General features: G+C 40.7%; 1 protein-coding gene across 1 annotated transcript in view; it reads left to right on the top strand.

The window, feature by feature from the left end:
- Positions 1-263: 263 nt before the first annotated feature.
- Positions 264-12,354, top strand: part of si:ch1073-396h14.1 (disintegrin and metalloproteinase domain-containing protein 10) — a 34,840-nt gene continuing 22,749 nt past the window's right edge. The window contains exons 1-5 of the mRNA XM_039811696.1: positions 264-460; positions 2,294-2,441; positions 2,642-2,760; positions 3,126-3,281; positions 12,115-12,200. Of these exons, the coding sequence (XP_039667630.1) occupies positions 400-460; positions 2,294-2,441; positions 2,642-2,760; positions 3,126-3,281; positions 12,115-12,200 (570 nt within the window). The 5' untranslated portion in view covers positions 264-399. The remainder of the gene's footprint in view (positions 461-2,293; positions 2,442-2,641; positions 2,761-3,125; positions 3,282-12,114; positions 12,201-12,354) is intronic.

Genomic DNA, 12,354 nt, shown 5'->3' on the forward strand with positions numbered 1-12,354 from the left:
CTGAGGGTTTGTTCCTTTGGATTTATTACTATATTTAAAGTTACAGATGCTTAAGGTTACAGGTACTTGTACAGCAAATGTTCACTTTTTATCTTTACCACACCACTCTTACTATTTCAGTAAGTAATCCTCCTACAAGTGTTTTTTAAATCCTTCCTTTAACTGTGCAGATAACTCATAGCATGCTAGCAAACAAGTCTGAATATGCCTGTCAGTCTTTGACTCTCCTCTGGCTTGAACTTCCCAACTAGTCACATTCCAGGGAAGAGCACAGGTACGAGGCTGGTGAACACTTCTTAAAGTCAGAAGGGATGATTAAGAGAGACAGATGTGAGCGAAGGAAGAGAAAGAAAAAACAGTGAAAGGAAAAGAAAAGAAAAACACACCAATGAGGAGACCATGGGGGTTCAACACTACTGGCTGCTAATGTTGCTGGTCGACTGCCGGGACCGGGTTACAGGTAGTGTGGTGGTAGAGTGGGAAGATTAGTGTGTGTGTGTGTGTGTGTGTGTGTGTGTGTGTGTGTGTGTGTGTGTGTGTGTGTGTGTGTGTGTGTGTGTGTGTGTGTGTGTGTGTGTTTCCTCACCTGCCCTCTGAATAAGTATGTGGGGTTGTTTGAGGTTGTTTAGCTTAGTTAGGTTGTGTGTATGTGAGTCTCAGTGCATGTGGATGTGTTAGTATTTTCTGTGGTGGACTGGCCTCTTTTGGGCTCAGACCTATGGCTCAGACATGTCTCAACCTGTCCTCTCAGGAATGCTGCATTGAGCCAGCCTGCAAAACCTGCCAGTGACGTAAACATAATGTTTGGCTTACTAAATTGTGAATAATATGGTAGACACATTTATTAAGGGTTTAGGTAAGTGGGATTTACTCAGGAGGGGCAACAGTTATTAGGTAATAACATCTTGTATATGAAAGTGCAAGTCTTTTCCAAGGCTTTCTCTGGGTAGTCAGCACTTTCACAGTCAACACAGATCAGCAATCAGTCATACAGTATAACGGCAGTCCAAATTTGGTCTGACGGTGGAAGGCGGTAAAATCACACATACAAATTTGGTTTGTTGATTTTAATTGGGAGCATGAATGTGCTCACCAAATGTTATGTTAATCGGAACATTGTTGTCACAGATAAACAAATAAACAAAAGATTGTCAGTTCAGTAAAGCTTTTACATATAATATGTTATTTAAAGGTTTAATGGAAATTCAGGAGTTATTGGATGTTGAAGACCGAAGAATGGATGTAAAAGGGGAGGGAGAAGTAGGATGTCATCTGTAGGCTGGTCTGGGAGGACATACTGAAGACCGGGGGGAGGGAGACTCAGTGTGGGAGTTACGTCTTAGGCAGTTTTCCCAGCCCCAGACGATACCTACAATGAGACGTGGGAGAGGAATGCACCAGATGGAATATGAAGGGAGGCATGAGCAGAAGGGAGGGCGAGGTTAGGGGGTAGGGATAAGGTAGAAAGGAGAATGGATAAAGGGCAGGTAGAATGAGACAAAGTTAAGATAAGATCAACTTTATTGATCCCACATCAGGGGAATTCACTTGTTGGAGCAGCTCAAGAGTCAATAAAGCAAAAGAAAACAAGATTTAAAATATTAGACAAAAATACAAATAAAATAGCTTTATATACTATATACACCATTCACTTATTATTATAGGCAAATATATTTTGTGACAAAAAGGATTTTCTGAATAACAACATTCAGTGCCAATAGTATGTAGTGTTGACATACACAAAGCACATTAAACACTATTCTGTGAAAGTCAAATAGGTGGTTCTTTCTCACAAATAATCTGTCTTGACATTTTTTTGGATGTGATTTTTCTAATTTTACTCATAGTACACCTTGTCGAGGAAAAAATGAAAATAAATAGGTGAAAGAATAAATAAATAAGTGAACAACAATAACATGTAGTAACTATCTTACAGTAACAAGATGTCTTGATTTATTATTGTCCTCAATATTTCCCAAATCTGTGGTTTTAGCTGACCTAATGCTAAATAATTACAAGCATCTTCAGAGAGGAGTACTCATGTTTTAGTTTATTGTTCAATGTAAAATGGAGAGTGTCAATTAAGATAAATATCTCTTGCAATAGCAGGCAAGAAGCTTGTAAGTATAACAACATGTCATCTGCATAAAGGCTGATTTTATGTTGTGAGGTGCTGCAGCAATTGGTTCACTGAAAATGAAAAACATGGAAGGTGAAAGTGGGCATCCTTGTCTGGTTTCCCTTTGAGGTGTAAAGCTCTGTGAAGTGACTGGAATGTTATCTGTTTTGCCAGGTGCTGTGAGTGGCATCAGTCCATATATAAAACATTATGAGGGCTTGTCGTACGACAGGGAGGATCTTCACAGGAAGCACCTGAGAGCCAAGAGAGCCTCACACCTTCAGGAGCACACACTGCAGCTGGACTTTACTGCTTTCCACAGGTAACGTCACATTTCTCTAACTGTGGCAACTGTTTCAAAAGCCCTCTTGAAAACACAGTCTGGCTATTTTTTCTTCTGTGTCAACACGTGTCAACAATTAATTGTCCATATTTTCCTGCTGGTAATAGATCTACATACCTTTCACTACACTACAAAGCGTTGACCACATCTGTGAGCTGTTTGTGTTTTTGTTCCTGCAGAACTTTCCGTCTCCGTTTAAAACGCAATGCAGCAGAATTTTCCGAACATTTCATGGTGGTCAGTGAAAATGGTTCCACATCGGCTGATCTCTCCCACATATATTCTGGAACACTAGAGGGTGGGTATGACTGTGATATCTGGTCCACTAGAGCTGGGAACAGTTTACCGTGATTCAAGTCTAAGTGAATTTACTGGGCATCAAAGCTTTTAATCACCTAACATCAACAGTCATAGTCTTGGATAAAACATCTGGATGCAAATCTGTTTGTGGAAAAACTTCCCTGGTTTTTGAAATTTGAGAACAAAGTAAAATATATTGAACTGTGCAGATCAAAAAGTCAATTAGTTGCTTTCTCATTATTGCCCCATCTCTCCTCTTGTATCTGCTGCCTCTAATCTTGAAGTTTCTCTCAGTATCTTATCTATTTATTCTTTCTGTCTCTCTGACCCTGGCATGTTATCTCTCCTGACCTGGTCTTGCAGATGAACATGGTTCAGCCTGCCATGGCTCGGTATTACAGGGTCAGTTCGAGGGAACCATCCATACAGACAACGGGACCTATCACACAGAGCCAATACATAGATACACCAGCAACCAAACAGATCACCACTCTATAATCTACCACGAGGATGACATGGGTAAGACTACCTCCTGTTTTCCACTTTACGAATACATTTCTCAGACAATGTTGTCTCAGCACATATTTTCTAACTGCCTCCAGCAGTGTCCAGGATGAAAAACTCTGAAGCTTGTTCATTTGCAGACTGAAATTGTCCAAAGGACACCCCATTACCTCAGCTGTTTTTCTTGGCTATTTGGTGATGATGGCAAGAGCAGAACAATAAAATTCCTTTCTACAGTAGATCTCCTCAAACAGTTTGATTCATGGCCCCCCTAGTAGTCTCACAACTACAGCCTGTTACTAATCCCAATTTCACTGTTCTCATACAGTATCTGTACAGTATCTGTAGCCTCAAGCTCTATTACAAACTAAGGTTACTAGGGGTCAATGAACTATCCGCACCCTTAACTCGTAGTAAGAGTGGAGTTATACTGTAACAGCAGAACCTATTTAGCAACCTTCCTGGGCACATGCCAAAGAAAAGATAAAGCAAAGATGGTGTGACTTTTGAAGGAGGAGGAGGAGAGATGGGGGATAAAGTAACAAGGAAGGTATGAAGTTGAAAGAAGAGGTACAGTACAACGGCAGGAGAAGGAAAAGTGTTTCTAAAGGGAATGGGGAGATGAAAAAGAGGAGCAGGTAGAGGATCTTCCAGGGATTAAAGTTGTTGAAAACATACTTAGTTGCCATAATTGTGTCAGCTTATGGTTTGGCCATATGGCAGTCATCAGTGAAAGCTGTAAAAATGTTGTGTGCATGTGTATTTCTATCTCGGTGGGTTTATCTGGCTATGTGTACACATTTTCATTGGAATAGGATTATTTCCAAGAAAGCATTTTCCTGGAAACATAGTTGATCGTGCCAAACCACACCCTTGTGTTTGTTCTTAAGTCTACACAGACTCCGTGGCTGCCTTCCTCCATACACCTCCCGCCATTTCTTCAACATCTTTTATGACTGTAGCAACATTTACATGATATAACGTTGCAGCTGACATCCCGTTCTTCATTCACAGGCCTGCATATCTGCAGGAAACTGTGAAAGATTTGGCAATTGATATTTCAATAAACAATCAATGCTTTCCTACAAGAGGGAAATTAGGACACACATGGCTGACATAATGTGTCTACTCCTGTGTGTATTTCCACTTCCTGTGGTTGTTGTCTGGGGGCAACAAAGGTTTTGTAAGGAGCTTTTTTTCCCCTGGGATGTAGGTAATGTAATGTAATGACATCAGGACACAGGGCAACTAAGGGCACCATTCTACGTATAAACAGGACACATTAATAGTATGAAGAACCACATCACGATTTCATACATTTTTAAGGGGTAGAGATGCCATGAGTAGTACAGGAATACCCCCTGATGGAGTCTAGACACCAGGACTGTCGTACTGGGGTGGGGGGACTGAGTACGCAGGGCCCTTGTATGAGGAGGGCCCAAAAAGATGCTAGAATAATAGTGAATGCAAGGAGGGGCCCATAGAGAATGACTTTCTACAGGCCCCAGAATTGTGTGCTACGCCCCTGCTAGACACTAGTGGTGAAGGGATGAAGAAAATGCCTGAAGGTCTGGATTGATGTGATGTGGAGCTTCTGATGATGGAAGGAACCCTGGACTCTAGATGTGGTGACAATTGGAAGTGAATATGGTGGAGGAAGGTAGCATCGATTTCACACTGAAAGAACAACTGACAGCAGAAGAGAGGAGAACATTTTTAAAGTTTGACAATAATGATGTGATTGGCTCTTGGAGATCATGTCAACATCTGGTTGGTTTAACTGAAAGAGAGAAAAGCCCATAGTCAGCTGATAAAGTTGGAAGAGAGAGAGAATGAAGGATAAACAAAGTTTTCCTGAATGAAATTCTGCCAAGCTTTTATTAGTCGTTTAGTAGTTTAGCATAGTAGTAAACACCCTGGTTTATGTGACCATCCCTTTGAAGTTAAGCGTAAATGATGATGGTAACTACAGTATTAACTTCATACTTCCTTAAGATAAATCAAGGGTAACACACATACTTTAAATATCACTGAAAACTTTCATGGGGTCATTCATGGGGCACTTGGTCAGTGATTTTAGGGCAAAAATGTCCTTCTGCAGTACAGACATCATGGTTTAAAAAGTCAATGTTTTTTTTTTAGCCAGTGTTGCACCTGCTCCCAACAAACCAAACTCCCTAACCATAATGCAAGAATACATATATGTAATTTTGTGTCAGTGTGTTGCTCAAACATACTTTCACTGACATACTGTATACATAAAGCTGGAATGAGATTCAAGTGGCTCTGGCTCAAAGGGGAACTTCAGTATTTTTCAACCTGCTCTGATTGTTATTATTAGTGTCTGACACCTTTATGGAAAGAACCCTACAGAGAAATAAGATGTTTTACTTTACCTTTCGCTTAATCTTGTCTGTGTCTAACCTAAGTCGCAGAGAAGTCTCGTTTTGAAGTGTTGTGAGAAGTGACTTGCTGCCATAAGAGAGCGGAGTAAGAGTTAGAGAGACGAGTGTAAGGAAGAGTTTGTTGTGTTGGATCACAGAAAGCGTAGCTTGGTGTTATCGAAAAGTTTTTAATGTCATGGCTGAATATTTAGAGGATTTTGAAAATGTGCATGAGTCAAGTCACCACCCCAAGGTTTCAGAACAATACTTTGATAGTTTGACAGTTTATAATTGTTATGGAGCATAATTCTTTGCTTTTGAATTGGCAAAAACTGATAATCTTTTGCAACTAAGGCAAGAAAGAGACAGAAACAAACTGAGAGAGAGAGAGAGAAAGAGAGAGAGAGAGAGAGAGAGAGAGAGAGAGAGAGAGAGAGAGAGAGAGAGAGAGAGAGAGAGAGAGAGGGAACATGGGCAAGTAGAAAGGTCTGGAAAAAATTTGGGTTGACACCTAGCATTTAGACCTCCACATCCTCCTCCACCCCCATGTATAGAACTAAATACTGGTTTGTGATTGGCTGCAGGACTTTCATAGGATGGTGTGTCCAATCATGTGTTGCTTGTTCCTAGGTCCATGTCTGTTTCAGGGAGATGTTGTACTGCTGAATGAATGTTTCTCACACACACACACACACACACACACACACACACACACACACACACACACACACACACACACACACACACACACACACACACACACACACACACACACACACACACACATTTATGTACACATGCACACACTGTGCATTACCCCCTGAAGTTCTTAAGGGTCACCAGTGAACTGGCAAAACATTGCCTGATTCTGTCACTCTCACATTACTGCATGTGAAAGTGATTATTATGTCATGTGCCTCTACTGTAAGTTGTGGAATTCAAAGCCCATTTTTATCCACATGAATGTAGCTGGAATACTTTGTTTTCTGAACATTAGTCTCAGTCTCTACATTAGAATAATATAACCACAGAGTTAGTGCTACATCCCACTTAAATCTATTGTTTCAACTAAATTTTGCAGCAGTGTACTTTGCATTAACTTACATTCTTTCTCCCATATTCATACGCATATTCCCCACAGTCCCTGACCGTAAACCTAATACTCTATGTTGCAATGAAGTCCTTTTGGCTCCTTGCTTTTTTGTGGAATTCTGTCTTTGCCAGTGCAACAAGATGGGCCAATTCATGCAAATGCAATGCCTCCCCTGACTGCAATTCCATCATTATTGCATCAATCTGAACGAGTCAGCCGTCCCAGAGGTATTGCAAATCACAGAGTGAAATCAAACCAGCAGTTATCACAGCTTTTTCCACAGGCTGGCCCATGGCTCCCACTCAATACCACAGTGCTTATTTCTAAATGTGGGTCCTATATTTATGAAGTGTTGCTTGACATGCTGGTCACTCAGGAGCTGATTTCAATTTATTTCTGCACATATTGTTTTAAATTCTTGTGTATAAGAAATGGTTAAAATAAGCATAGTTTAAAAGTGAGACCAGAAGCAATACGCCAACCAATTTGAATGACTGGTATCGTTACTTTGCTTGTGTAGCTGAAGTGTCATTCAGTAGGAACTAATATGAACTTTTGTATCTTAAATCCAAAAATAAACTCTTTTCTATGACTGGGGTTATAAAGCAATAACTGTGACCTTGTACACCTGTTGAGTAAACAAAAGAAGTCATTGACCAACGATCTTAAATTAGTTTCAAACTTAAGGGCTTCCTTTGTTTACAACACCTTGAAATGTTAGGAAAGACATCACATAATATAACAATAAAACAAAAATGCTCTTAATTTGCCAAATATTCCCCACATTTTACCAAAGCCCCAGAAACCCCTCGCTCGGGGCCCTGAAAGAGATAATATCGGTAATTCCTGGGATGTTTTAATCAGTATTTCCTTCCCAGATCAATACTCCTGGTTAAGCATACACACACACACAGAGCACAAACAAAATGTTTTATCAAGGATCAGACTGTGGCCTTGGTCCACATCACTAGTGTGTTTATTTGTGAGCTTATCTCACACAATGTCCTGTTTGCTCCAAAAAATGAACAGTAGTGGGTTGAACCAAACCTTGTGTTTAATCTCTGTTCAATTATTTATGATTGGAGAACTGTTTTATTGGGGACCAGGGGCGGATCTAGAAATATATTCATGGGGTGGCAAGAGGGTGGCAGGAGATGTTGAGTGGTGGCACCTCGTGGCAGAAGTATATACAATTAATATTTATTTGGAAAGCCCCTGAATGAAGTAGAATGTCTTTCCTTATTGTACTTTACTGGTAAATAAACAAGTGGTTAGAGGTAATTTTAGAAGTGTGCTGGAATTTATGAAAAATCCTTACCTAACCCATAGTATAGCTTTTTTTACTTAATATGGAAAAGAACCGTTCACAGCGAATCCCAGGTAAATAAGACTGCAGAGATTTTACAGCAGGGCTATTCAACTATATTGTTCAAATGACAGAAAGCTCAGTGCCCGGAGGCTGAACATTTCCCTAAGCTATTGTCAAAAAGATAAATCATATAATTCCTGATATCAAAATACTGAGTGAAGTTTAGAAAGAATGAAGAAGCAAAGTCTGATGACGTCATCCGCATGCATATTAAGTAGCCATGTGGAGTTACTGCTCACCGCTTACCAACCCTGAGAAGCTGCAGACAGCCTCCCACTTCATGAAAGACCTGGGTCTGGATAGTTGAGACCAGGTGGAGATCATCATGGCCATGGAGGATGAGTTTGGCTTTGAGATCCCCGACGCAGAAGCAGAGAAGTTGATAACTCCTGAGGACATTGTACAGTACATCGCAGACAAGAAGGACATTTATGAATAATCTGTTATCTGCTATAGTTCACTACAGAGAGAGGTTGACCCCAGCCAGACCCCACAGGAAGTACATTTCCCACTTCCTCCCCATCTGCTCTTCTGTGCATTAGGGCATCGTTGACGTCAGCTGCCGTTTAGTACATGTGCTGCATGTTAAACACACTATAGGCTACCTCTCTGTGCTGCCGTGTGAAGCACGGACATCGCCGCTCAGAATGCCGTCCATCTTGTAAATTAATTTATGCTTGAAGCTGCATGGCATTATAGCTGGTTTACCTTGACGCATGTGGATGTAGTCCAGTGTGACTTAGGTCCTCCCGCAAAACCGAAAATAATCGGCATGCGAATAGAAGGAAAGTGTGAAAGGGAGTGGGGGAGGGTGGGCGGAGTTAGTTCAGTCACTTTATTATCCCAAATGGGAAACTTGATATGCAGTCAGGAGTGCAAGATAAAAAACACATTCAAACAACATACAAATAAACAAGACAACAATACAAAGACATGACTACAAAAATGTTTCCTGTATAATACATACAACACAATTGTATACCACAGGAGCAATCTCTAAAAATAATTCTACATTAAATGTGCAAATTAAGCCGAGTTATTGCACATGGAACAAAGGAGTTTTTACTCCTATTCCTCTTGAACAGGGGTACTCTAAATCTGCGACCTGAGGGGAGTGTTACGATTTCAGAGTGAATGGGGTGGTTTGTGCAGTCGAATATAGACCTGGCCTTGCGGAGTGCTGGTCGTCTCGTGCTGCATTCACTTGCAATCGGATATTATAAATTTGCTCGCGTAAATGTCCAATGAGCCACAACTTTTCTTTGATTTTAAAGCTGCTGACTGGGGTGGAAGCTGGGGTGGCAAGGCTTTATTTAGGGTGGAATTTGCAACCCAATGCCACCCGGTAGATCCGCCACTCTAGGGGACACTGTATGATGGCATTAAAGGTCCCATGGCATGAAAATTTCACTTTATGAGTTTTTTTTAACATTAATGAGTTCCCCCAGCCTGCCTATCGTCCCCCAGCGGCTAGAAATGTCGATAGATGTAGATGGGTATCCTGTCCTGCCTTTGAGAAAATCTTGCTCCTTATGAGGTCATAAGGAACAAGATTACCTCCCCTTTCTCTGCTTTGCCCGCCCAGAGAATTTGGCCCACCCATGAGAGAGAGACATCATGGCTTTCAAACGAGCAAAGTGGCAGTTGGTCAAGCCCACACCACCACACTCCACCTTGCCCCCCCCCATCTCCTCCTCAATAGCTACAGACACAGAAATGGCACATACTAAGGAAAGCTCATTGTGGGACTGGCTCTTGTGGCTATAATTCTGCACAAAAGGCTGAACTTCGGGAAAGAGACTTCTGATACAGTATTAGGGGACCACTAAGGTCTATATAAAAGCATTCAAAGAGCACCATGTCATGGGACCTTTAAAGTCAGCCATTGATGTTGTTGATTCAGTCACTGACGGAACATGTTCAAGGACAAAATTACTGGTGATAGTGTTTGCTTGTCTGTGTGGGTTTCATCCTGCCTTTTTGTGTGTGATTGACGGAAGCAGAGTGTGACGACCCTCTGGCCTGTTTGGCTGTGACTTGTTTGCTGTTTTATTGCAGGTTCATGGACTGTCCACTTTGGCTGACTCTCTCAATGTGCTTTTTTGGGGGTTCTTTATCATTTTCCCCACCAACACCTGCACAGCATATTTGCCACACATTCACTCACTAACACAACTGACATTACTGCCATCACCATCTCATCAGTTAATTTGAGTACATTTTTGGTGTCCCTCCCTTTATTTGCCATGGTGCTTCGAAACATTTATGACAAGGAACAGATGACAAAGGAGAGACAAAAAAATGAGACAGAGTAGTTGCAATATGTACACTTGTGTTCAAAATAATAGCAGTGTGATTTAAAAAAGTGAATAATGCTCAAAGTCCTTAGAATAGCTTTTAATTCCATAATATCAATGCATTGGGAACACTGCACATTCAATTCTAAATCAAAACATGAGCAAAATTTATCAAGTTATACCTTTACAAAAAGTGAAGAAAAAGGAATATTAGGCTGTTCAAAAAAATAGCAGTATTTGCATTTTTCTTTACAAACTCAAACATTTACTGTATAAACTGAAAAATGTCTCAAGGGTTTACTTTACTTTGATTCACTGCACTAATATTTAGTTGCATAACCATTATTTCTGAGAACTGCTTCACATCTGTGTTGCATGGAGTCAACCAACTTCTGGCACCTGTGAACAGGTATTCCAGCCCAGGACGATTGCACTGGAATGTCCACAATTCCTCTTTATTACTGAGTTTTTCCTCAGAAACAAAATTTTTGATGTCACCTATGGAATTGAGATCTGGGGATTGGGCTGGCCACTCCATAACATCAATCTTGTTCATCTGGAACCAAGACTTTGCTCGCTTACTGGTGTGTTTTGGGTCATTATCTTGTTGAAAGACCCATTTCAAAGGCATTTCCTCTTCAGCATAAGGCAACATGACCTCAGTATTTTGATGTATTGAAACTGATCCATGATCCCTGGTATGCAATAAATAGGCCTAACACCACAGTATGAGAAACATCCTCATAACATGATTTTTGCAACATCATGCTTTACTGTCTTCACAGTACTATGGCTTGAATTCAGTGCATGGGGATTGTCGGACAAACTGTCTGTGGCCCCTAGACCCAAAAAGAACAATTTTGCTGTCATCAGTCCACAGAATTCTCCTTTGGCCAGTCAATGTGTCCTTTGGAAAATTTCAACCTATTCAGTACATGTCTGTTTTTCAGCAATGGGACTTTGCGGGGGCTTCTAGCTGATAGCTTTGCTTCACATAGCCTTCTTCTGATCATAACAGTACTCACAGGTAACTTTAAGTCTTCTTTGATTTTCCTGGAGCTGATCATTGGTTGAGCCTTTGCCATTTTGGCTATTCTTCGATCCATTAGAATGGTAGTTGACCGTTTTTTCCCCCGTCGTTCAGGCTTTGGATGCCATTTCAAGGCATTTGAAATAATTTTGGCTGAGCAGCCTATAGTTTTTTGCACTTCTTTATGTTTTCCCCTCTTCAATCAACTTTTTAATCAAAGTCTGCTGTTCCTCAGAGCAATGACTGGAACGACCCATTTTGCTGAGTATTTCAGTGTGAAATGCACTATAACCAGCATGCAAAACATTTGCTTCCTTCCTTCCTTAAATATGGGCCATAATTGACGCTTATGTCTTCACAGAATCAATCACCTCACTAAGTGAACACAACACTGCTATTATTTTGAACATGCCCCTTTCAATTACAGATTAAATTACACAGAATGAGCAGCATGCATGTCATGATTGTTGGGTCTGTTGGTTTTCTGTGACTCTACAACATTTACTAGTAAATTATTTGCCATGTAGAAATATCACTTCTACCAAAAAAATTGATTTATGAGGTTTATTGATGTTGGACTGCTATTATTCTGAACACAACTGTACATCAACATATCCACAGCTATGCTTTTATCCTGTACATGTTATCAAAGTGTCTATTTTTGCTTTTGTACAGTCCTACCATCCATGAGAACTGACCCTGATGGATTCTGTGGTGCAGAACATCTAAACCTCCTCGCCCAAAGCCTCAGACCTGATGAGGTAGGACAGTCCAGTCATCAGTCAGTGAATGCTTACAATAAAAACACTTACGCACACTCTGCCTTGCTTTCTTTCTCGGCCCTCACCCTCAAAATGTCCTCCTTTGCAATGCCGTTTATAGATAATTAACTCCTAACCCAGAAACATTTATTGA

Source organism: Perca fluviatilis, chromosome 9 (assembly GCF_010015445.1).
Source record: "Perca fluviatilis chromosome 9, GENO_Pfluv_1.0, whole genome shotgun sequence".
In the NCBI taxonomy this organism is placed as follows: Eukaryota; Metazoa; Chordata; class Actinopteri; order Perciformes; family Percidae; genus Perca; species Perca fluviatilis.